Raw genomic sequence first — 27,324 nt, 5'->3', positions numbered from 1 at the left:
TGAAAATGTCACTAGTTTTTCGGTTACGAAATATCAACAAAAATATGTTTCAACTTTTAGGTTCGGTTCAATCGCGTCGGCAAGATGATCTACACACAAGTTGTTAGAAATGAGGGTTGCAATATCAACAATAACATAGATAATTTTAGTATTGTATGTGAAAACATTTGTCAGAATTATGATTTTGACCTTATAACTTGGGGTTTGCATAAAACCAAATTTGGTATAATCCAAAGTTTTCAATGTGGATTTCAAGCAAAATCTGAGATTCTTAACACACAATATCATGTTACATTTTATGTTCGTGAGACAAAAAAAACTTAAAACTTATAGAATAACGATAGCGAAAAATAATTATGCAAGAACCAAAATCTTGTATCTATAAATGAACGCCAACCATTTTTTATTGAAAATGGAGGGAAAGCCGCGTCTGTTGGCAACAAATGATTCAACAGTTAAATTTTTGGCAATAAACTATTGAATGGATATATCCGTTGCACATTGATTATATTTCTAGACTTTGGACCCTGAAGTGATGCCCCTTGGAACTTCAACAGAGGCTTTGTCTTGAAACTCCGTGTTCCCATTCCCAAAACTACTTTAGTTTATCTGAATTGCGCATCGGTACATGTAAGTTCACATTATAGATAAAACTAAAATCAACTTGTCGTAATCCCAATTATAATAAGTACCAAAATATTCAATTAACAAAACCATTTTCGTTTAACATTTTCTATAATGAGTAAACCTATTTTTTACAACAACATATTATTATGCAACTTTCTTATAGAAAAAGGTAAACATGTATACCATCATGATAAGGTATGCCTAACTCAAACATATATCATGAGTCATTTAGTTGTTTATAAACCTAATTTGTAATTGTCAAATGGGAACCTTCCAAGTGATGCCACGATGTTGACCCCGGTGGAAGTAGTCAAGGAAGGTAACGAATATTCTAGTCTCTAGAGGAATTGTACGAAACGCCTTAGACTTCTCTTTCTTAATTATTTCATATACGCGTAATACAATTTTGGAAAAAACTTCCAATTTTTAATAAATTATACAAACGAAATTGTAAAAATAACAAACTTTAGAAAGGATTTATTTTTCGTAATCTGTAATAAATTTAACGTGTAAACCAATCTAAAATTATCTTAAATTCATGTTGTTCCAAAAGAAAATTATCAAAATTCAATGCCTCTTTTATACATATGCAAATAGTGATTTTTCAAAGTTTTTGAATATTCAAATTATTGTGGGTTTGGAGAGTGGGGTTTTCATTGTGGGACAAACTGCTTTAAAAGTTGTATCATGCAAAGTGGCAAAAAAACGTGCATGAAAAATCAACACACATTTATACTTTTTGCATTTGATACTTTCGGTTTCCTTGCGCCATAAGTTGTGGAGCTACTCAATAGAGTCTAACGGGTCATGCATATTAATGTCATGACCCCAAGATCTATAGATGTTTTCAAAAGAATTAGATTTGCCATTCAAAAAGGGGTTACGACACAGTTTGTTGTTGTTTACCCACTATTTCTATGTAAAATCTTCTTCTTTAACTAATTCACAAATTAATTTTTGGTAAAAAAAAAAATGCAACTACTCAGATAATCAAACGAAACAATTGAAAACACTAAGTGTTTGGAATCCTTATTTATAATTTTTTTATTTGTTTATCCGGTGTTTATAAGAGCTTTAATAAAAACGTATGGATTAGCTTATTCGGTACTAAAATGTAAGAAACTAATAAGTTATTTTCAATGTTTGACAATTTCTATTTATTCACGTAAAATGTCCAAAAAATACTTTTGGATATATGTTTATAAAAGTATAGGGTTATGACCAGGTTATATGGTAATTTGGTTTAAATAAGTTATAAATTGTTTTACATGAGTTAGAAGATATTGACTTGTAAAAAAATATTTTTTTTTCATGTCAAATCGTAGTAAACTAACAAAAGACTTAAATAAACAATCTCAAACATCCCTTTATTTAATTTAAGGATATTTATGATTATTCTTTTTCATATTCAAATATAAAATAAATAAATTAGTTAAAGTTCATTGGTTTGTAATATTGTTTAAGCCGAGGTATTATATCGATAAAACAAAAATTGTTTAAAATCAATTACCTTCAGATACTATGGGGTGTTTTTGGCATTGCGTTTCAGATATACTATAACTAACTCCTAAATTAGTTAAAATCCATTGGTTTGTAATATTGTTTAAGCTGAGATATTAAATTGATAAAACAAAAATTGTTTAAAATCAATTACCTTGAGATACTATGGGTGTTTTTGGCTTTTATGATTATTCTTTTTCATATTCAACTATCATTAACTACTTCCACTTATTTATTTATTACAAAATCCTAATATTCCATATCTTCATATAACATTACATTTTCAAAGAGAAATCAAATATCTCATATATTTTTTTTATATTTATCTTCTTACTCATTAAATCAAAACAAATATTAAAATAAGAGTGGATTAAAAGAGACAGAACTAATAGTGTACACTAGTTGTAATCTTATTTGAGTAGGAAAATATTTAATTTTTCATTTTGAAAATCTATCACTATCACGGTTCCAGCAACATCATCCAAATACAAAAGTAATTTGCACAGCTATAATTTGGTAACTTTTTCTATGAATAATAACAAGTAAAAAAAATTGTATAAAAACAGACAACTTTATCAGAGTACAATAATCTAATAAAATACTTAAAAAGTAAAATATGATAATGGCAAAAATGAAATTTGGATGCTATAATACAACAATAAGCAAAAATACATTGTTATTTTTGCAATTAGCCCTAATAAGAATATATCTACAAATTATCTCACTTTTTTCTAAATAGAATTGAAATTACATTTCCAAGATAGGATCAGCAAATGCGACTCGCTCAGGGAGAACAAATGATGCACACAACATCCATTTTCCGGGGGCAACAAGACGTACTTTATGCATTTTTACTTCGAATGCCACTTCCGATAATGCAATTCTTATCCGCTAATTAACACCACCAATAAAAATATATATATATACATATTAAAATTTATCAACAAATAATTACTCTTTTATGTAAATCGTAACACAACGTTTTCTCACAATTTTATTGATTTAGACACTTAATTGTTTCAACCGTCATACTTTTTTCTATTTTTTTTCAAATTTCCTAAAATACCGGTTTTGATATATGAAAAATAAATAACGTAATTTTCACAATTTTATCAAATTAACCCAACTATTGTTTTTTAATGGGATTATCGCAAAAAATAACCACCATATAATGTAACATTTAACAAATTAACCACCTTTTTTTTATATATTACCACCTTGCGAAAGCACTTTATATTAACAATAGGTTTCAAAACGCTACAAAAAGAACTTTTTTTTAATGCAAAATGACATCATCATTTCGCAAAATATTAACATTTTTGCGAGAAAAAAAAAAGTGAAATATAAAAAAAACAGTTAAGTGGCTAAATCAATAGAATGGTGAAAGTACTAGTGTGTATGTGTGTGTTATTTAGTATTTTGACCTAAATTTTATATGTCAAACCTCATGGAAATCGAATTCTGGATCTTCAGCTTTTGAGAATCCATAGACATGAATTTTTGGCATGATCAACTCTTTGTTCAAATCCATATCTCTAAATATTCCCTTAAATGCATCTGCCAAATTCAAATCAGCAAAAATAAATAAAACTCCAGAATAAAAATATTTAAGAAAAAAAAAAAGATTTCTGTGTTATTTGTTATAACTTACCAAGATACTCGGCTGCATCTTTGGGAAGATTCATGACTACTTGTGTGATGGTTCTTGAACTTTGACTCTTGAAAATAGCATCAATGAATCTTCTCCCATCCATGTTAAATACCTTCAAATTTTATATATATATATATATATATATATATATATATATATATATATATATATATATATATATATATATATATATATATATATATATATATATATATATATATATATATATAAAGATGTTACTTTAAATAATTCAAAACAGAAAAACATAAATAAAATAAAAAAAAAAAAGTGAAATAATTAGATACAAACCTCAATTTTTCTTTCAAGTTTGTTGAGGACGCAATTTTTTTCAATATAATCAACAGCATGAGGATTTAAATCATTTGCATAAACATGTTTAACTTTTTTAGCTGCAGATATAGCCAAAGGGCCAACCCCAGCAAACACATCACCTGTTTCATAATTCAGATTATTCTCATCTTTCATCAACAAAATAAAAATCACAAAAATCATAAATATTTAATATGACATCAGCATCTCTTCTCTATAGGTAATAAGATCAAGATTGAAGAAGAAAACATACAAACAACATCACTCCTTGTAAAAGAATTTAAAAGCCTTTGCCTTTCTGTTGCCAATTTTGAGCTCCAGTACCTGCATAATGTACAAGGTTCAATGATGGTCCCTGTACTTTCTGATTTTTACCATGTTTAGTCCAAAATTGAATTTATTTTTTTTTGGTCATATTTGGTCCTTATTTCAGGGTTCCATATGGATTTTTGGTTCCTCAAACCTTGAAACAAGGGCCACAATTAGAAAGACACAAGGACTAGAATTGACGAAATCATTGACATAAGGACCAAAAGTGTATTTTTTTAAAATTTGGACTACACATTGTAGAAATCAGAAAAGCACAGGGAACATTTTTGTAATCTACTCTAAATGTTATAAGCTTTGATTAAAAAAATAGGAGAAATTTGGAAATTTGATACCTATGGAATACATTTTTTTTTGTACAAGGGCAAAATCGTCATTTCAAAAAAATTAACAGCTGAGTAGTTAGATTAACGACCCAGGCACTAAAACCTATATGAAACCTTGTAATAAGGATCAAAACTGAAAAAATAAACATTTCGGATGAAAACTGTAAAAAGTGCTATACTCAGGGACCAAAACTGTGATTTACTCAAAGTTGGGAGTTAATGAGGGAAACAAGAGAATGATTTCATAAAGAAAACTTACACTGTTGCCAAATCAACATGAAAATGAAGTCCATTTTCTACTACTCTTGTCACAAGAGAATGATTTCCAGCCAAAACTTCAAGTGACATGGTTCTAAAGTCATTATTAATAGAATCAATCTTGTTGACAACTGTTTGTATTTTTGGCTTGTTTTTGTCCAAAACAACCTTAGCTATTAGATTCTTGTATGGAAGATGTTCTTCCCTCAAGTTTAGGTGGATGATATGGCCCACAGTCTCAAAGGATGAAGGGACGATTATACCCTTTGGAAGCAAAGCCTCTAAAATCTGCAGTTTTTGCATAAAATAAACATGATTCAAAACATTTCAAGATATAAACTTTATTAAGGAAGTCACATTTAAACCTATAGTGCAGTATTGGGGAAAGAAAGGGGCAGAAAAGTAAATGTAGTTGGGAGTTTTAATGGTCAATGGATACCTCATTCATTTGCCAATAACTGTAATACAAAGTCAGCTTGCATCTCACAAGTTCAAATGGTGATCCCGTTAAGCATGCCTGAAGAGAACAGATGATCAAACACATATCATAAGTTCATGAATCAGGTTAAGTAAGCTGGAATGAATACCTTAATTGCTTCAGGCATTTCATCGAACGACTTATATGCATGTTTCTCATCCAAAAGCAATAACCTTGTTGAGCCTTTCCATTTCCCTAATCTGTACGCATCGTCTCCAAGTAACCCACTCAAATCCTCCCCTTTCCCATGGTCGCTCGCATGATTCTCCACGACCTCGTCTAGTAAATAACATTCGTTACTTTTATGCTCTCTGATTTGACTCGGCTCCTTTTTAGTCTTCCTCTTTGGCCTCGACAACTTAGCCAAATTCCTGAATTTTTCATAACCTCTCGAATTGAAAGTTTTTGCAAGCTTATCTCTGTATAAGACTGGACTCAATGGCTCCTCATCTCCCTCAGCTTTTCCGTAAATTCGTCGGTTCAAAGACTCTAAGGGCTCACCGTCATTTGAGTTGAAATACTTCTGTAATTCGCCATCAATTTCGTCTCCAGGAACCCTAGCTATGTTCCGAATCCGAGGCCAGTTCAAGAGATGACCACGGAGTTGGCTTTCGAGGGCGTAGCATCGATCGGCGGAGACCCGAATTGCAGATATGTCAAAAACACGAATAAAACGGGTTTCATCGAATATATTTTCGTTATCTTGCTGTAGTGATTTGGGTTCCACAGAGGGTTGGTGACCTTTGGATAAAGAAGGCCCGTAAGGGTGAGTTTCATCAAGGGTCACAGAAAGGGAATGCGCAGCGGAGACGACGGCGATGCGACGGAAAGTGATGGCGGTGCTGGGCTTGGAGAAGAAAGGTGTAAGAGGAGGAGAGAGAGGAAGTGAAAGAGAGGAAGATGGTCGGAGCATGAACTTGGTGAACATCGAATAGAATATGATTTTGCCGGGAAGATTCAATTGCGAGGTTTGGAATTCACATGGTAACGGGAAGAAAAGAAGCTTTTTCAGTTCATTGTCTAAAATATATAGTGGCAAAAGTTTGTGGGGTCATGAATATATTTTTTTAGACAACTTTACCATATTACATTTTTTATAGTTATAAATTTCGTAAAAGTTAATCAATTATACATGAGCCACTTGTTTTAATTATTTAATGTTTTTATATAGAGAAAACGATATGGGGGAGAGATGATTTTGGACATCTTTTGGATATTGTTCTGGTATTCATAAGATTTGAAATGTTTGTTAACTTCAATCATTTTGTGTTTTAGGACATGTGTTGTTCAGGTGATGGTCATGACGAAGCTATGGGAAAATATGGATTATTTTAAGTAGTGTTTATCTTATTTCATTTTAGGGGATTAACTTGGTATATAGTGGGTTGCGGGTACAATGATATCTAGGGGCGGAACATAAACAAAACAATTAGGGGGCCGGAACTAAACTTTGAAACAAAACTACATAAACAAGTTTTTGGTTCAAATGTATGATATAACAAAAGTATAATAAAAAAAACTAATATAAAGACATGCCTAAATTTAATTCGTAAATTAATAATTAATAAATTACCTATTATTAATTTTTGTTTCTGATCATAATAATGAAATTTTTTATTTTGGTTAAGTGGTGGTGGAGATTGAGGACTGGAGCATCAACAATTTGGGTTGCGATTATTAAGGGTATACATAATTTGAACTCAAAAGCAGATGACTATTATGCTAATAAATTAATAATTGACTACCAGGTATTTGGGAAAAATATTGTCGGGTATGTAAAGAGCTGAGAAAAAAGAACATAGCATCTGAGGACGTTTTATGTAAACGCACAAATTCTGCAGTTGAATCTTGGACCTGTAGGCTGACTTTGGATGGCATTTTTGCTGTCAATGCGCTACGGAAAATTTGGGACAGGAGCTTACCTATTTCTGGGAGGAAATTCGAATGGATTCGTGAAATTCCAGTAAATGTGGTTTGCTTTATATGGAGGGCATGGCTAGGAAAAATTTCAACAAAGTTAGCACTAGTAAAACGTGGGGTCTCCGTGGGAGATATAAAATGTAGTCTTTGTGATGAATGGGAGGAAGATTCGGATCATGTTTTGGTTGGGAGTGAATATGCAAATGAAGTACTGAGCTGGATCTTTAAATGGTGTGATGTGATGATGCCCCCAATCAGAACAGTGGTTGAGTTGCTGGATTTTGCCAACAATTGGTCGAATAATCAAAGTAAAAGGAGGTTGCTATTGGGGATTTGTTATGGTGTTCTTTGGGGTATTTGGAAACAAAGGAATAACAGAGTGTTTAATGATTCTAAGATCCCCCCCCCCCAAAGCTAAATGTGCTGATATCATTCAGTCCACTTTGTTCCTATGGATGAAAAATAGGAAGGAAAACTCAAATATGGTGTGGCTATAGTAATCCATTTTCATGTTTGTAATCTGTCAGTTTTAATTCTTCTACTTGTGTAACACCCGAGATCAGTACGGTCAAGAAAAGAAAGGAAAAACCCTAAGATGAAGAGGGTTGACTCGTCGAGTCCAGGGAGGAACTCGGCGAGTCGGAGCGGGATCCGGGTGTAAAGCAATTGACCGACTCGGCGAGTCGGCAAGTGGACTCGGCGAGTCAGGTCTGGGTTTGGAAACCCTAATTTCGGGACTTGGTACCCTATTTAAGCATCTTATTCTCCTTCCTAGGGCTCAGTTGCGGCCCTATAGTCCAGAACCAGAAACCCTAAGCCTCCATTGATGCTCATTCAAGTTTTCTTGCCATTTTGGGTGGTTTGAAGGAAGAAGGAAGAAGGCACACATTGGGGATTCAAGAATTGGCAGTAGATCCAGAGTTTGTGAGGACTTCCAGGGCATTTGAAGGTAATGAGTCGTGACCTTCCCTCTTTTGCATTTAGATCAACCTTTATCTTAGGATTTGGGGGCTTTTAGGGCAAGTTCTTGAGCCATTTCGAGTTAGAAGCCCAGATCTGAAGTTGCTACTTCAGATCTATGTGTATCTTGGCCTAGAGAATCATAAAGCATCAGTCTATGGGTTGATTGTTGAGCCCCTTTGTCTCAAACCCTAAGTTTATGGTGTATGGTGCCTAGATCTCCTCCTCTACACGTAAAGTTTGCAACTTTACGTGGGGAATAGGCTTGGGAAGGGTAGATATGCAGTATGGAGTCCATGCATGACTCAAAAGTCCTTTGCATGTATGAAGATGTGAATAGACTCGACGAGTCCTTCGAGTGGACTCGGCGAGTAGCTTGAAGATGAGGAGGAACTCGACGAGTAGGATGAACAACTCGCCGAGTCGGTTGAAGTTAGGCTTGGACTCGTCGAGTTGGATGAACAACTCGACGAGTTGGTTGAAGATTGTCTTGGACTCGGCGAGTCTGTTCTTGGACTCGGCGAGTCAGGTCGCGAAACCCTAAACCCTTTTGAGTTGAGACTCGAATCAGTGAGTCGAGTGGTGACTCAGCGAGTTAGGCAGGTCAGGACTTGGAACTAGTGGGACTCGGCGAGTCATGGACTGACTCGGCGAGTCGGGTCGCGAATAAGAAAGTCCCTAAGCTTATGAACTCGGCGAGTCTTTAGGAAGACTCGGCGAGTAGGGTTGACCTGGAAGGTTGACTTTGACCAGAGTTGACTTAGTTGACTGTCAGACTAAGTGTTATATGTATATTGATAGCTCGGAGAGCTGGAGGAACAGCGGTTCAGGGGATTGTCGAGTTGCAGCCAGAGGTTTATCAGCAGGGCTCAGCAGTTCAGGTGAGTCTCCTTTCCGTAGGGGCGGGTCTAAGGCCACAATGCCGGCCCGTCCAGTTAATAGTAGTTTCCGGACTTCGGTCCGATGTAGTAGTTCGTATGTTTGATGTCTTCGTGGTTCAGACATGTTTTATGTGCTATGTGTATGTGTTTATGTTCCGGGCCACGGCCCGATGCAGTATGCAATATAAATGGTTATGATATGCTATGCTATGTGCAGTCAGTCCCGGACCTCGGTCCGATGCAGGGGACACGGTCCCAGTCAGTTCCGGACTTCGGTCCAACGCAGTCAGTTCCGGACTTCGGTCCGATGCAGTTAGTTCCGGACTTCGGTCCGATGCAGGGGACAAGGTCCCAGTCAGTTCCGGACTTCGGTCCGATGCAGTCAGTTCCGGACTTTGGTCCGATGCAGTTAGTTCCGGACTTCGGTCCGATGCAGGGGACAAGGTCCCAGTCAGTTCCGGACTTTGGTCCGATGCAGTTTCCGGGCTTCGGCCCGATGCAGTGGGCAAGGCCCAATATGTGTTTATGTGTTATTGTATGGTATGTGGTAGTTTGGGGGAGCTCACTAAGCTTCGTGCTTACGGTTTTCAGTTTTAGTTTCAGGTACTCGGTTTTCAAAAGAGGAGCTCGGAAAGATTGCAGAGCACACACCATAGTCAGTTAGCCTGGGAATGTTTGACTCTGATAATGATATTATGTTTTGAATTTAATACTCGAAGGTTATGTTTGACTTATGATACGTTGTTTATAAATCCATTTTTAGTAATGTTTTAAAAGAAATTTTTAGTCGCGATTTTTGGGTCGTTACAACTTGTACTTATTATGCAACTTCTAATTACTTGCTAGATGTCTGTTTATCTATTTATTTTATTTGTCAGTTCAAAAAAAATTTACTTCCATATTGTAATAATAGACTATATATTTATATTTTTATCTTTCTATTTACATTTTACAAATAAATCAACAAATAATACTAAATAATAAGCATATTGAATTACATGATTCTACATAAATAATAAACTTTAACTAAGGCCTTATGGTATACTCATAATGAGCATGTTCGTTAGGGGTGTTCGTTTGGATAGATCGGTTTGATCCGATCCAAACAAGTGAATCCAAATTGATTTCGGTTTTCAAAACATGGATCCGGATAGTCCAAACTAAATTTAAATCCAATCCGATTTGATCCAATTACAATTCGGTTGGATCGGTTTTTATAATTCGATTTTCAAAAACCGAAACATTTTAACACGACAAATTATTATAATATTACTAAACTTTACACAAGAAGCAAAAGCAAATTACTTAGTTGTGATTTGAAATTTATAAACAACTAATAAGATGATATATTATAGATAAATATTTTATAGATAGAAAACTTTTGAGTGAAAATGCATATTAATGTTTTTTTATCGGGTGAAACGTTCCTATTTGAAAAAATAAATTACAAAATTAATAAAAAAAACTATAGATATATATTATAAATAGATAAATAATAAATGTTTATTCGGTTTTTTTGGACTATTCGGTTCTTATTTTATAAACCAAAACCAATCCGAAATTCAAAATAATAATTCGGTTTTGTTGAAAACGAATCCGAATATCCGAACCAAATAGTCCAATCCAAACTGTCCAATTGGATACTTCGGTTTTATCCGAATAGTGCACAGTCCTAATATTCGAGGTCTATGTGGCCACGGACAAAAAATGTGAACACCACCCCATACTCTTAGTGGTGGAAAAATACGTGGTCAAATGTGGTGAGGGGAACGAACAACAACATCCAATAAATTTTTCTCTCTCTCCATGTCTCTCTATCTCTCTGTAATGACCAAAAATTTCAACCAATTTAAAATTTTCGAAAACAACCCGATTTCATTAAAGTTATTACAAAAAGGTTTTCAATACAATTTATTTTAAGTGTTCCCAGAATCACTTCACGACAAAAACATGAGGAGCGGTACGATCACGCCTTCGCCTTGTCACGGTCTCCTGAAGAACCTAAAAAACATTAAACCACAACTGTAAGCCCGAAAGCTTAGTAAGATATCCCCAAAATACCAACCACATATAACATACACGCATAACATGCCATAACATATCCGATCACAGAACAACCATGCACTTCGGGTCTACTGTGGGACTGGTCCGCCGCACCGGCCAACAATCCACCTGGTCCACCCTCCGAGTCTAGCCATATACCTCGAGTCTATAGTGTGATTGGTCCGCTCGCACCGGGCCTTCAATCCACCTGGTCCACTCTCCGAATCTAACCACATACATCGAGTCTGCAGTGTGATTGGTCCGCCCGCATCGGGCCTTCAATCCACCTGGTCCACTATCTGAGTCTACAGTATGACTGGTCCGCCCGCACCGGGCCTTCAGTCGGCCTGGTCCGCTCTCCGAGCCTCAGCACGTCTGGTCCGCCCTCTTGGGTCCTACAGCCTATTCGGACCGCTCGCTGGGCCTTCGGGACAACCGGTCCGCCCTGGGTATCTTGGCCTACAACACAAAGCAGGACTCGCCTCAACCCAACTCCAGTCCAAACAATCATGTGCACCTAAACATCCAATCATATAGCAATTCACAATCAACAAGCCGATCAAACAGATCACATAACATATCATCATCCTAACCAGGATATCGACCTAACCGGTCACTAGCATAGCATCACCCTACATCTTGGGATACCTATCTCAACCAGGTCTCTAACATATACCATCCTAGCTACCAGGATGCAAACATATCAAAGCAATAACATAACAACAAAATACCCGGATCTCAATCCGATAAGGGCCGGCCTTGGTGCCTTAGACCTTGTTGATATAGTGAGGATAACTCACCTCGAAACTGCCGACTGAACAGATAACCCAAGCTGCTCCGATTACTGATACGACCTCCACCACTAGACAACCACCAAGGCACTGAACTCAAAACAATATCCAATAATTACCAAAATGCCCCTGAAAACCACTAGTCAACCCTTGGTCAAAGTCAACCCCTGACTGACTCTACTCGCCGAGTCAACCCGATGACTCGTCGAGTCCCCATTCTCAGAAATTCCCCAAACCGCGACTCAACTCGCCGAGTCACCCCGAGACTCGCCGAGTTCAACAACTTTGAGTCCACTCACACACAACTCACCGAGTCATCCCCTTGACTCACCGATTCACGGCTCAACCAGAAAAGATTGGGACTCTTCGACAAGACTCGCCGAGTCCAAGAACAGACTCGTCGAGTCTAAGGCTATCTTCAACCTACTCGCCGAGTAGTTCTTCCAACTCGTCGAGTTCCATACCATCTTCATCCAACTCGCCGAGTTGTTCTTCCAACTCGTCGAGTCCCAGCCTATCTTCAAGCAACTCGCCGAGTCCACCCATGTGACTCGCCGAGTACCATCGGGTCTGAATCCATATAGAGGCTTTCCAAGCCATGCAGATGATCCAAACCATAGATCTACCCTTCCTAAGGCCATCCATCACGTAAAGTGGCAAACTATACGTGAATCCAAGGAGATCTAGGCACTTTGCACTCTAGGGCTAGGGTTTGGGACAAAATAGCTCCTTCAAACACTCATCAACAGGGACTTTATGACATATAGGACCATCACAAGCTCAGATCTGAAGTAGCATCCTCAGATCCAAGCTTCTATCTCACTTTAGATGCCATACCAACCACCACACATGAACCCATGAAGAAAATAGCTTAAGGAAATGGTTCCTTACCCTTGGAATGAGCCCAACCAACTGTAGATTGTTGTTTCCCCCAAGCTTCCTGATACAAGCCTCCAATCTTCAAGCTTAAAGCACCAAATACCCTTCTCCAAGCTCTAATTCACTCAACAATGGTGTTTTCTCACGAAATCAGGGCTTCTGGAACTCAAGGGGTGATAAGGAGGCTGGGGAGGAGACATAATGTTTTTTATATAGGGCTCAACCTCTGGATTTAGGGTTTTCTCCACTCAGCACCAACTCGCCGAGTCCACCCATGCTACTCGCCGAGTTGGTCATTTAACACGCGACTAGAGTCGCGACCCTACTCGCCGAGTCCACTCGTGGACTCGCCGAGTCGCTCCTTCCCATTTTACTCTTTTAGCCCTTCAACTTTACTCTTGCTATTCCGGGATGTTACAATTCTCCCCCACTTACATTAGGCTTCGTCCTCGAAGCCTGCAACAACTCAACTCTTAGAAATACTCCTGCCACGCATCACCTGACATTAACCCAACCAGGTTCCTCAAAACACAACCATCGAAACCGGAACTCACTACCTCCTTTCTTGCGGTGTCCTGACCACCGTCTCAAGCCGGCCACCGGCTTTACCCTCTGATAACTCCACTTAACAACTGAGTACTACTCATGATGCAACACTGCTCCAAATCACAACCATCACTCAACCCATATGAGCTAGAAATAACCATGCACCACCGAATTCCCGATTCGAGTCCAACTCTAGTCATTATGCTGACAGAAAGACACATTCTTCAAAGCAACTCCCATGAGTTCTCCTCTTGCAATCACATACACATGTTGAACTAGCTCTAGCACCCTCAGGTTGGGAAAACCCGATACACTGATGACATCTCCAAACATCCCCCACGATGAACCACTACTACATACACAATTTCCTGATCAGAATCACACTGAGACTCCAAGACTCCCTCCCTTCATCCCTTCCGAGCCCCTTGGCTCTACACCTAAGAAGAATATAGTGGTGGGTATCCCATAGGTTTAATGGTTGAATGTGGTGATGAGATGGCACCTACCACTATAGTGATTAGTGGTGGGTATAATGGATGAGCTAATAGGTAAAAGATATATATTCTAGTTCAGTAAGAACTACCTATAAACTTTATAGGGTGTTAGCCTCTTAGGTGTAGTCATAATAATTAATGAGGAAATATTTTGTTCTCTTCTGTTATCTTTTGTATGTGTTTTATGACCATCGAGAGAAAAGAAAGAAATATAGATACAAAGAAAACAAAAGACAAAGAGACTACTTGCAGAAGACGACGAAGAATATACCTTTGAGAGGGAAATCGAAAACCGACTAGCATACAAGTGCACGACGGAGGTAAACTCTCAGCAGTCCAGGCTCCGACAACCAGCGAAGCGGAGAGAACGCGTACAGTGTGAAGGCGGCGAACAATCCGACGATCGGAAAAGAGTACAAGACGACAATGGTTTTGACGGACAACGTTGTTCTTCCGGTGAGTTTCAAGAAGGTTTTTTCCGGCGGCCGATATAAAATTTGGGGTTCTAGGTTTACACTTTTCAGTTTTCTTAAAAAGTTTGACTTAAATCGTTGTAAATTTGATTTAATCTTTGGGATTTTTATAGATTTTAATAAGGATTTATTTCCTTATTTACAGATTCCTAAAAAAATAAGGTTTGTGTTTTATTTGGTAGGTGATCTTCCGAAATTTTTTGTTATCGATTATGTATTGTTTTAGTTAATATTTAGATTGCATAATTTTAATATATTAGGTATATATTGTATGTATGTATGTATTACAATGATTTGGACACCGAGGGAAGCTTGTCATTATGGTATTTCTTTTCCAACTTGATTATATAAATCTTAATTAGGAGAGCAAAAAGCGGGGGGGCCATGGCCCCTTCTGCCCCTAAGAGGGTCTGCCACTGATGATATCAAATTGGAGTGTTGTAATCTTAAAAGACAATGTATATAGATGCAACTGGTTTGAAGATCTTGGAAGAAATTCATGACAATAAGAAATCGCCACTTGTTGGCAACTTCAAGTGATCATGGTGTGGTATTTTCTTATCATACAATATTCGTTAGTTTGTCGTCACTTCAAGTGATGGTTTTCAATTTTTCGGCAAATGATCACTTGGCTCGACCACTTGAAGTAACCATTTTGGGTTGTTTTCATTTAAATTGTTGAATTTCACTCATTTTAGGGCTAGTGCTTCATTCTTCTCTCCTAGGTGATTTTTGATGAATTTTCTTACTTTTGATCAATATTTGTACAATCGGTAAGTTTTGTCATCATCCTTTGACTGTGCAATATACAAGATATTATCCCTCTTTTATGGATATATACAACCTCTTCGGTTGTGAAATCATGTTAAATCTTTTGTCTCGCTATTGTTGTTTGTTGACATATTGTTTGTTTTAGTTTGTTAGACATTATTATATAAGTATCTTCGCATCCTATTTGTTCTGTTTGGTTGTTTCATTAAACCTCTTTGTAGGGATCAAATATCTCATTTGCCTCTTAAAATGATACTAATTACTTTGGTTGGAAAAATGGTCGAAAATATCCGACACAATTTCGAGGAAACTTACATTTTTTTCAAAAAAAAAATTATTTATCTTGGTTGGAAAAAGGGTCGGAAATTTCCAACGGATTTTACTTATTGGCAGTATTCTGTCGGTAATATATAAGTTAGGGTTTTCTTTGTGTTGGTTTTTCATAAAATGGTCGGTGCTTCCAACTTTCTTTTTCTCTGGAAATTTTCGTAGTAAATTAGACGTCTTTCTAGTAGTAATATTATTTTGATTTATATCATTTTTGAAAACCAACATGGGGGTGTTGAGAAGGGCAAAGTGGATAGTTGCATTGGACCCAATTTTTTTATTATATATTATATTTATTTATTTAAAAATAAAAAACGTATAATAGCAGTAAGGACATTTTTATCTGGTTTGTTCTGAGCATTTAAATCCTCGGGACCGGCTCTGAAAACGTAAGATAGTACCTCTTGCTGACTAAATTACTAAACCAAAAAGTGTTTTATATTGGACGTACTATTCTATCATAACTTTATCACGGTTTAAACTTTAAACTTGGAAACTCAATATTTCCATTGTCATTTATATCAATAGTCCAATATTAAATAAATTAAATAACATATGTGCCTAAACCAAAAAGGTCTCCAATAACCATACTTATTGAAAATAATAAGTATGAAATATGCAAATCCACTCACGATTCTCGTAAGTCTACAATGTTATAGTTAACATACCTATCCATCATAAAAAGAAGATAAAAGAATTTAAAAATTATCACTCACTAAAGAGATTTACATTCAAACAATTGATGAAAAAAGTACCACAAGTTCATTCCAAAAAAAATTACTTTTCTATCTTCTTTAGTGAGAGCATATCTATCATATTGAGACTGTAACATTCCAAAAATCAAGGATAAAAATTTTATTTCTATTATAATCAAAACATATAGATATAACTTGATCCAATATTTAAAAACATTTATAAGTAAAACAATTATCAGAGTTAAATCCTAAAATCACATATTGCGGAAAACACATGTGTATGCGCTGCAATCAAGTCGGACCCCTTGCTTTCGAACCGGAAGTGCCAGAAACCAAAACCACAAACTGTAAGCACAAAGCTTAATGAGATCCCCGAATACCACATACCATACCTACCAAACGAACCATACATGTCATACATAATCATGAGCCATACATGTAACATCCATAAAATTTATGCTAAATTTAAACTTTTAATACTAACAAAAGAGTCAAATAGTAATTGTTTTTACAAAACATTTCCAATTCTTTTATCATCAGAGCGTCCCAAAATAGATCATGAGGATGAGGAGCAGTACGGTCATGCCTTTGCCTTCCCTCGCTCTCCTCAAGTACCTGAAACAATAAACTGAAAACTGTAAGCCCGAGGGCTTAGTGAGCTACCCCCAAAATACCAATACCACACTGGCAGAAACCATAGCCATAACGATCAATCAAACATCATACATACTGGGCCATCGGTCGGACTGATCTGCCCTACTGGGCCTACAGTCTATCTGAATTTGTCCCGAGCCTTTGGCATGACTGGTCCGCCGCGTGGGCCTGCAGTCTCCCCGGACCGCTCAGAGGGTGTGTTGGCCTTCAGCACAAAGCAGGACCGCCTCAACCTAACCAAAAAACAACTAACCATGTACGCATACTATCATATACTTACACATACACATAGCAAACATATCTATCTCATTTACCATCAATCATAGAGTTTCACTCGTAATTAGAGCATCGACCTAACAGGTCACTAACATACCAATCCTTATGGATCATAAAAGCATAACATACTATCTATCCTGATTTCGATCTAACAGATCAGAATCATATGTAGCATACCATGACAACCGATCTAACCGATCTCTAGCATAACAACCATCCTAAACAGGATGAATTCTAACATAACAATAACATAACACCCATCCTAAACCAGGATGAAATCTAACATGGCAATAACAAAGCAACCATCCTAAACCAGGATGTAAATCATAAAGGGTCGGCCTTGGTGCCATAGACCCTATCGATATATTGAGGATAACTCACCTTGCAGATGTCGATTCGTAATGAAAACTCCAACTATCAGATCACTTGACACTGGCTCCACCACCTATAACCATAACACAATATACTCATAAGTTCTCACTCTTATGAGACACCCCATAACCTCTTAGTGATTCCTGATCAAGGTCAAAATCCTTAGTCAAGGTCAACAGTCCATGTTGACCTCAAATCGCCGACTACACTCGGCCACTCGCCGAGTCATCGGAGTGACTCGTCGAGTTCCTTCGAATCCTGATCAATCCTTAAGGCCACCCGTCGAGTTTCCTCCTTGCCACTCGACGGGTACACATGCATGCATATCCTAGGGAAAAACCATCCGACTCGCCGAGTTGTTCATCCAACTCGCCGAGTTCAATGACCATCTTCAAGTGACTCGCCAAGTTCATTCTTGCGACTCGCTGAGTCCATCCAGTCCTCTTTCCATACAGACTTGTTTTGAGCCATGCAACGGCTCCAAATCACAGATCCAAGCTTCTAGGGCATACTTACCACATAAAGTTGCAAACTTCACGTGCATGCATGGTTATAAAAGGCTCCAAATGTCTATTTTAAGTTCTTAATGGAGCTTCTAGTCCAAGAGGGACTTCAACCACAACCAATACAACAACTTTATGACTCTAGCATCCAAGGAGGGTCCAGATCTGAAGTTACAACTTCAGATCTAACCCATAGCTCAACATCCCAACTTGAAAATCCATAAAAAGCCCTAGAACTCAACAAAAGGGAAGAAAAGGAAGTAATAATGGTACTTTGATACCTTCAAACGATACTAGCTGAGGCAAAACCCGCTTCCCACTCCTTTCTTGCTTCAATTTCCTTTGCACTCTTAGCTTCCTTCCTCCAAGATCCTCTTTTCCAAGCTTCAACCCACACCAAGGCACACACACACACAAATTAGGGTTTCAAGGGATCTCAAAGAGTGTAAGGAGGCCCAAAGGAGGCTGAGGCTCCTTTAAATAGGGGTGCAAACCCCGGGATTTAGGGTTTCATCTGCCAACTCCTACTCGCCAAGTCCCAATAGTGGACTCGCCGAGTAGGTCACTAAACACGTGTTCTCACCCCGCTGCTACTCGACGAGTAGGTCGACCAAATCTTCGAGTAGAGCTTTATCCAGAAATTCTTAATTAATTAATACCTGAGGATCGGGGCGTTACAATACATATAATGCATATACAACAATCAATAAAGGTGCTATATTCACCATAGTCTTGCCATTACGCCACGAGCCGCCTCGTGGTCTTCCCTGCCAGGCCAAGGGCCAAAACCCTGGGTCTTATAGACAAGTGTCAGGAGCCACCTCTTGGTCTTCCATGCAAGCATCACAAAGACAACTATCATACAACCTACCATTACTAACAAAATAACTGCCAAAGTTCATGCTCTGGTCTTGCATACAGTTTTCCAGAAGCCGCCTCCTGGTCTTTCATGCAACTGCTAAGGTTTTCCCCCAGGTCTTTCTACAATACATAAACCAAATGGGTCAACATTGGTGCCTTCGAACCATAGAACGGTGAGGAGACACACCTCGAATGCTGAAGCTCACTACGAGAAATCTCTAGTTGTCGCCCAAATGACCTCCCGAGCTATCCATACTAAAATAACATCCAATTAGCAATTGCATTCCAAACTATAGTCCATAATCCAAACCTGGGGTAAAATAACCATTTTACCACTGACCCAACATGAACCAAAACTGAGGCCCAAGCCTAAGACCAATAAGGCCCAAAACCGAAAGATTAACAAAGGCCCACTAATGGCCCAATTTTCCAAATTGGGCCCAATCCCCATGTGAGCCTTATCCTAAGCCCAATAATTCCCTTAGACTAATAAAAAATCTTAGACGACTCGAAAGACCCAAAGCAACAAGATGGCGCAAGAGTACGAAGCCCAAAAACACACTAAGCCTCAACCACGTCAAACGTTGGGCATACACTCAGCTACGCTGGGCATACCTAAGGAAACATGGATCACGACCAAAAGATGGTACACTAGGTGTACCATCAGTTACGCGGGGCATAACCGCAATTTCTCCAGAACTCAAGACATGTCTTAAGGACCCAATGACCATCTTAACTCATTAAAACCCAACTAGAACATGTATGGACCATCTCTAAGCATCAAACAAGCATTTTTATGAACTTAGAACCTCAGAAATGCTAAGAGTATCAACTCAAAGCTCCTAGAGTGGTGTCCAACCACTAGATCTCACCCATGAGATCAAAATGGGAACAAAACACACATAATCTTAGATCTCAACTTCTAATGTGCAAGTTAAGAACTTTTTACCTTTAAAGAGCTAGAAATCGAGCAAAGAGTCGAGATCTACAAGCCTTCCCTTGATTCACCACCTTACATAAAGCTTCCACTCTTTGAATATTCACTAAAACCCACCAAAGAAGCACAAAAAGAGCTCATAACACTTTTGGATGGGGCTAGGGTTCGAGATTTGGTTGGAGGACAATGGAGGATGAAAGAGAGGCTAACACCTGGGACTTAAGGTGTTTAAATAGTGAGCCAACCCTAAAATTTAGGGTTTTGGGATCCTGCACATTACGTTGGGCGTAGCACCTGTACATTGGGCGTACTGCTCAAACACCCGCATCCACTTTCCAATCTTACATTGGGTGTACCCCAGCTTACGCTGGCTGTACTTAGTCGAACACGTGCATACCCTCCTTGCATGCATGGGACCATTTCGCCAACTATTTCCATTAGGGGCCAATTTACCAATATCTTCAAAATGCCATAACTTCCTCATATTAGGTCCATTTCCAATGAACCTTATATCCACGAAAAGGTGGCGAGAAGCCCTACACTTCTAACAACACACCTAAGCCTTAAAACCTCCCAAACAAAAACCAAAATCCATAAAAGACCGAAATATCAAATTACGATTATACCCCTGACCTCCAAAGACACAATCGAACACTTGGGTCAGTTAGACCATAACACCCACACTCAATAATAGCCAAATTCTTCCTTTCCCAAGGTCCTAAGCCTCATGACCACTGAAGATTAGGCCGCAGCCCCGAATAAAGAAGCAAATCCGAAACCGAGTATTACAGAGACTGAGGGTGTGGCATAACTACAGCAGTTGTATCAATACAATTAGACAAGTCGCTAAAAAAGAACATATATTCTTCTACTGACTTATCATGTCGCACCAATTTCATTTCATCAAAATCTAGTTTGTTAATCTCATACAGATGTTTTGACATGCGATCTATCACATAAAGATTTTCACCCGAACTTATGAACTTTGAATACATATAGAATGACATCAAAAAAACTAAAACTCTTAGGTTTCAAGTAATGTCAGTTTGGGTGTTGGAAAAAGTCTCAATTCATATATGCACCTCGTGTGATAAGTCTTATAGGTGTTTTAGGGTATATATATTCCCCTTGCATGCATGTATATCATGGATGGAGACATAGTTGGAGACATATTTCCATTTTCGTTTATTCGTTATAAGAAACTGTATTTTACAAGAGAATATATCTAAGATGACAAACGCCCACTTAGATATTGAAGGTTAAAAGACAATGATATTCTTGGAGCTTTGAGTTAAATGAATAACACAGTAAAACGAGCAACAGGGAAATGAAGTTCATGTTTGGTGATGGCTGATGGGATTCACAAGCCAAAAATCATGAATTTTCTTACAAAACAAGATCAAGTAACCACAAGTTAATCTAATACATGTCCTCTCAAAAGAGTGAGGAATGGTGGTTTTGAACTTTAATTCTTCCTTTAAAGTCTGCTAGGTAGACTTTGTTCTCTATATTAGAGTTATAAATACATATGGACATGGGTGTTTTAGATGCCATAAAAACGTTCCTTGTACACAATGTAAATGATCTCCATGAATTGCAAACCCCACCAAATGAAATACATTTAATAACGCCAAGTTGCATCATAACAAAAAAAAAGCACATCATGGTTAAGAACGATGTGAAATAATAGATGCATCATGATGGTTGTTTTGGTTTCGTCGCATACTTTTTTCCCTTGAGCATTCCTACACTGTCAAATAACATAAGCATTTGAGACTTTGCTAAATGTAATTTCCTCATAAGATTATAATAGTTATAACATATGTACAAGCACTACCCTTCTAAGATTATCTGATTTAACAACAATATGTTTGTTACAAGTAATGAGTAATGAAAACATTATATTAATAATCTTAGAATCCCTACACATGTGACATATGAACAACTATGTTACTTTAGCGATAAGTATAATGATTAATCAGTAATTTTCAGAAAATTAAACAAGTATTTTGGACTTATTAACGATAGTCATGACTTTCTTTGACATAATAGGACATAGAGTGTTATATTACTATATTTTTGCCTTCTTTTTTAACATGTGATATTCTCTGCCCGAAAACAAATTATGTTACTTTAGTGATAAGTATAACGATTAATAGGTCACCACAAGGAACCGATTTCCATACATATACACGTAAATATATTGTATATTGCCTAAGGAGAGTTCATGAAAAATTATAGGGAAGTAAAATTAACTTAGGTCCCATACTTTTTTTTTATGAATGCCATGATGTTATAAAACATGCTTAATACAAATATAAAATACATAAATATTGGAGGATGCCCCTATCTAACCAAAAATTAAAGAGCAAACAATGTGATTATTATATCTAAAAGTGGCTCTCATAAACTGTAGGAGTTTGATTGTTCTAAAACAGTTAAGATATTAATAACGCAACAGAAAATAATGATTCATATTTTATAACCCTAAGATGCATATCCAATTTATAAACAATAATCAACAAAGAAACCACATATTTTGAATAAAACCTTGCCCTGTAGGGACCTTTGGGTCTTTTAACGTAGGAGATGATAATTGTGATATATGAATACTAGAGAGTAGAGAACGTGATGTGTAATGACCTCCCCCGCACTTATGTTACACATTGCCACCAAATATTGTTTAATTCATAACTTTTGCATATGGACTCTAAATAACGCATCATTTTCACCCACATTCATATTTTAGCAATAAAGAATGTTTTAAAACTCACATTCATATTTTAGCAATAAAGAATGTTTTGAAACTACATGCTCAACGCATTCTCACATGGCAGCACATTCTTCATGTTCTCAGCACATAATCAAGAGTTAGAGCGCATTTGGTCATGGTCAGGAGCGCATTTGGCTTTCTCCATAGAGTAGAGTACATTTAGCATGCTAGGAGTGCATTAGCTAAGTGCTCCAACCCTAATCCAAATGCGCTCCAATTTGTCATTCAATCTTTAATTCTTAAGTCACATTTAACAAAACATATTCATTATCTCATGCATCACAAATATAGAGCTTCTAACTTCCATAGTGAACCTTGGGATGATCCAACTAAGTTAGAAGATTGATTTGCATTATCATGTATTTTTTTTTTGAAACAGCAAATAATATAAATATCTCATATGCCTAGAATTGAACCCATGACCTCCTAGTTAGTTGTTAGATTAAAGACCTCCTTGTTAGCCAAGTGGGCTAGACCCATTTATCTAATATCACAAGGTTAGGCATCACCTATGTTGTTCATATATTAACTTTGCTATCAAACCTAGTATCCCTCATCTACATGTGGCCGACCACTTATTATGATTTTTAAAAACATAAACCAAGACAAGGATTTTCATATACGCTTAAATCATGTTTTGAACTTCAAATGTTTAATGGCTCTGATTGATCGGGCGGGTTGCCCATATACAGTGTGGTTTGTCATCTGATTTTTTTGTCATTACGGATGATTTCTTGATCACATGGAAATCAAAGTAATAGACAACTTTTTAAAGATCATTCATTGAGGTTGAATATCGAGCTAATGTTGTTGTCACAAGTGAAGTCATATGGCCACAACAATTGCTTTCTTATTTTGGCATTACAATTCAAGACCCCAACACTTGCTTTGTTATTATGGCATTACAATTCAAGACGCGCTTTGGTTTTTTATGACACCAATTATGCCATGAAAAATTGGCATCTTGATTATCATTTGTTCGTGAAAAGTTATTGCACAGAACTATAAAGTTTTTTTTAAAGACATAGACCTATAGAGTTGATACTTATATAAACAAATTTTCAATTAATTAGTTGACATATTCACAAACACAAAGCCACTTCATCGATTCAAGATGCTACCAATTATGACCAAGATGGCTCTACACAGTTCTTTACAAGTCCATATTGAGGGAGATATTTAAGTAACAATTAAGTTAGTTAGTGGTAGTATTAACTTTGTTACTTGTTAGTTGGTTTGCTACGTATAGGTTAGCAAGTATGGCGCTTGTTTACGTGTGTGTGTGTGTACGATTTAATAGATGATTGCATGTAATAAGAAAATCATTTTAATCTTCATCTCTTAAACTCATTCCATTTCTACACTTACAATAGATATGCCTTATGTTTGCATGTTTAAGTAATGTAAGGAGTTCCCATTATGTTTACCAATAAAAAAAACGTGTTTAGTAATATAGTTGCTTCTTGCCAAAAGATAATATTTTAAATTTCGATTAAAAGTTAAATTCACAATTAACAGTTTTAAAAGTTCAATTTTACTCTTACTTTAATCATAAATTTCCTAATTATACAAAATTATTTATTACTTGCGATACATACTAATAAAATTCCTCAATTTGACTTATATCATTTAACCTAATATCTATCCAATTTACTTAAGATGATAAAAACTTCAATAGAAAACAAAATTATTACATGTCCAAAAAATGAATAAAAAGAAAAGAGTAAGCAACAAGTCGTCATTATTCACTATTAATTATTACATTACCCCAAAAAAGAAACAAACTGGAGCAGGTGATATCTAGAACTCAGTATAAAGCAAAAAAACATGTAAAAGGAAACAAAAAAAATCTTACAAAGTATCCACCTACTTTACAACCTACACCAAATTTTCGTTGACCCTTTTATATAAAAAAAAAAAAATCAAATCTTATTTTTTATATACAAAAAATCACATACAATTTTATATATTAAAAAAAAATCAAATCCAATTACCAAATATCAAAATCAACATACGTCAACATTTAACCGTTGCAAGACAAAATCAAAATCCATCAATCCATCATTTCATGAATATAATAATTGTGGAAAAGGATTCTAAATTTTCTTCCATTACAAAATGAAAATCAAACTAATCATTTTTCTGTGAATAGTTTTAGTTTTTATACATTACACATTTTTATACACATTCCGTACAGACTACAAACTGATCTGATATTTTTCCTGTAGTGTTACCGAATCGGACGAGTCCTATCAAGCAATCCAGCCATGATTACTTTTTTCTTGTACTGGTCCGAGTCAAAATCAAGAAACTCGGTCGTGGTGGGTACTGAGTTGACTCGTTTTAGCCTGGGGCGAGGCACAAAGTAAAACGAGATTGATGTCCAGAGAATGGAGAAGAGTCTGCCCCAAATCACGAGTACAATTAGGCTAAGGAGAAGAAATAAACACCAGTGGATGCTTCCATTTTTGATCTTATCGGATTTGGATGAAACCGAAGTTCTCGAATCCAGTCGGGATAATTCCTTTTGATATGAGGAAGGTCTTGAAATGGAAATGATGGGTGTATCTATTGCAGAAGATACTTTTTGCTCAAAGGATGATCGAGAAGTGGAGTTCATACGATTTGATTTGTTTGAGATTGATGAATTTGATGGAACAGAATCTCTGTTATCGACTGAATCTAAACGGGATGATGATTTTTGGTCAGAAGACCATCGGGAATTAGAATTAATGGACGAAGAGGATGAGGTAGAGGCTGAGGAAAGAGTTGTTCGGGAAGAAGATGAGAATAGATTTGAATGACTACAAGAATCATCCAAATCTGCACATTCCTTACTACATGCATTAATGTCTTCAAATGATTTGCCGATTTTCTCGCTTGATGAAGAAGACGACTCGCTCGTATCTGAAGCAATCGAAGATTTGGAAGAACTTCTGCGAATCTTCTTCTTCTTCGTCTGTCGGTTTGAAAATGAAGATAAACATCAGTCAATTCGTTAAAAAATTGATTGATATAACAAAAGCATGAAACTATATATCGTTTCAGAAGATACAGAAGATGAATGTTCAAAGACTCAACAGAAATGATCAAACGTGGATTACTCTCATTAATTCTAGAAATGCGGGAAAAGCCAATACGATTGCGCTGACTTCTATGAATCGGTTAACATAATTGAATAAAAAAACAACCAATACGACGCGGTTTATGAAAGCGATTGAACATTGAAGAACTAACCTTCATTGAATCAAACAAAACGGCTTTAAGTACACGAGAGAATCGTCGTCGAGGAGACGGACGTTTCACAACGCAATCACCGCCGCTATCGGCGACGCCACCGTTGACCATCTTCCCCTCCGGAAGCAACTCTTTCCCTGTCAAAACCGGTTTTCCTAACCGTCCGTTTTTGGTTTCCAGGCCATCGGATTTATTACCAGATGAAGACGCTTCGTCGGCGGCGGAGGACCGAAAGCAAAACCTGAAAACCTTGCTTCTCCCTCTCTTCTTCTTTCTCTTATCATCCGCCATAGCCCCAGAGAGAGAGAGGAGAGGGAGAGAGAGAGAGAGAGTGGAATCGATCGAATTGTTAGGGTTGCATGTATTTAGGGAAAGAAATAGAAAGAGATAAAACGTTGATGAGAAATCAAAGTACAAGAGCGAGAGTGGCCGAAATTGCCGCTTCTTCGTCTTCCCCTTTCTTTACAAAATCCCCCAACTCCCAGTCTCCCACCACCCCCAACCTCTATATTTAAATAACTCCGATGTAAGTAATATTGCACACATATTACCCCTATACTATACCATTATGACACTTTTGGTCATGTATTAATAAATAACAACATGCTTTAACTTATCTCTAGTTGATCAATTATGTTTCAAACTTTGTTATTAAAGTCTAAAGTCATTGCATTTTCCAAAAACTATTATGTTAGGTAATGTCAACAAAGAACATGTACCATGTTAAATTGCCTTTTTTAAATGGATTGGGTTTTTTGTAAGTTTTGTGAAAAGTTCAATGATTTTATATAATATCTATATCACATTTTGCTTATTTAGGTAATGTTAACACTCATATATGAAACATGCATAATTTAGACATAATCATAAGACGTGCTAAAGTTGTTACGTGACGGAAGCATAAACAAAATATATGTCTATAATGCTAATTTTACATATATGCAAGTAGCCATCGTCAGCGGTGTTACTAGACAGCTCACTAAAAGCTATTATCAGTATACTAAGGATTTTCAAAAGATAATCTCGTACGGCACCGCATACATTCTAGATCTTTTCGAATTTACTATGAGGGTACACACTATGCCCAAAGGATGCATCTGGGAAGGATGGTTACCATTTTAGGTGTCCTAGTACAAAGGGTTTTCCTCTTCGTTATCCTACTTCTTCTCTCGTCATTACATGGTTGTGTACAATCTTGCTTTGATATCTTACATTTTGATGTGGTTGACTAAATGGGAAAAATGTTTGGACTAGTGACTCAAGGAAGAGAGATGATGTTAGGTATCAAAGGGATGAAAACGATTCATATCCACCAATCTTACTACTTAAATTATCAAAATCACAGCAGAAACTCTCCACATTCATTGTATTGTTTTACTTGCCGCAAATTATAGTTCATTTAATTTTTAACGTGTTAGCTTGACGGATGAAGCT

The 27,324-nt window shown here is 36.7% G+C and overlaps 2 protein-coding genes across 2 annotated transcripts; both read right to left on the bottom strand.

Annotated features, from left to right (window-relative positions):
* Nucleotides 1-2,750: 2,750 nt before the first annotated feature.
* Nucleotides 2,751-6,505, bottom strand: LOC111901029 (tRNA (guanine(37)-N1)-methyltransferase 1). Its single transcript, XM_023896898.2, has 8 exons — nucleotides 5,607-6,505; nucleotides 5,459-5,536; nucleotides 5,021-5,307; nucleotides 4,362-4,432; nucleotides 4,088-4,230; nucleotides 3,779-3,890; nucleotides 3,572-3,684; nucleotides 2,751-3,018 (listed from the first exon to the last, which is right to left on the bottom strand). Exons 1-8 carry the CDS (start codon nucleotides 6,423-6,425, stop codon nucleotides 2,875-2,877), a joined length of 1,767 nt encoding a protein of 588 aa, XP_023752666.1. The 5' UTR covers nucleotides 6,426-6,505; the 3' UTR covers nucleotides 2,751-2,874.
* An 18,170-nt stretch (nucleotides 6,506-24,675) lies between these two features.
* On the bottom strand, nucleotides 24,676-26,377 carry LOC111901020 (uncharacterized). Its single transcript, XM_023896889.3, has 2 exons — nucleotides 25,891-26,377; nucleotides 24,676-25,612 (listed from the first exon to the last, which is right to left on the bottom strand). Exons 1-2 carry the CDS (start codon nucleotides 26,179-26,181, stop codon nucleotides 24,884-24,886), a joined length of 1,020 nt encoding a protein of 339 aa, XP_023752657.1. The 5' UTR covers nucleotides 26,182-26,377; the 3' UTR covers nucleotides 24,676-24,883.
* Nucleotides 26,378-27,324: the final 947 nt, after the last annotated feature.

This window comes from Lactuca sativa, chromosome 7, assembly GCF_002870075.4.
Source record: "Lactuca sativa cultivar Salinas chromosome 7, Lsat_Salinas_v11, whole genome shotgun sequence".
Taxonomy (NCBI): Eukaryota; Viridiplantae; Streptophyta; class Magnoliopsida; order Asterales; family Asteraceae; genus Lactuca; species Lactuca sativa.
This window is presented reverse-complemented; position numbering and strand designations above follow the sequence as displayed.

Excerpts from the sequence above, each read along its gene's own strand:
- LOC111901029 (XM_023896898.2), bottom strand. The coding sequence starts at position 6,425 with ATGTTCACCAAGTTCATGCTCCGACCATCTTCCTCTCTTTCACTTCCT. Across the intron at positions 3,891-4,087 it reads AACTTGAAAGAAAAATTGAG|GTATTTAACATGGATGGGAG; the intron begins GTTTGTATCTAA and ends TAAAATTTGAAG. Across the intron at positions 3,019-3,571 it reads CAGAATTCGATTTCCATGAG|CGGATAAGAATTGCATTATC; the intron begins GTTTGACATATA and ends GGTGTTAATTAG.
- LOC111901020 (XM_023896889.3), bottom strand. The coding sequence starts at position 26,181 with ATGGCGGATGATAAGAGAAAGAAGAAGAGAGGGAGAAGCAAGGTTTTC. Across the intron at positions 25,613-25,890 it reads TTTTGTTTGATTCAATGAAG|ACGAAGAAGAAGAAGATTCG; the intron begins GTTAGTTCTTCA and ends TCAAACCGACAG.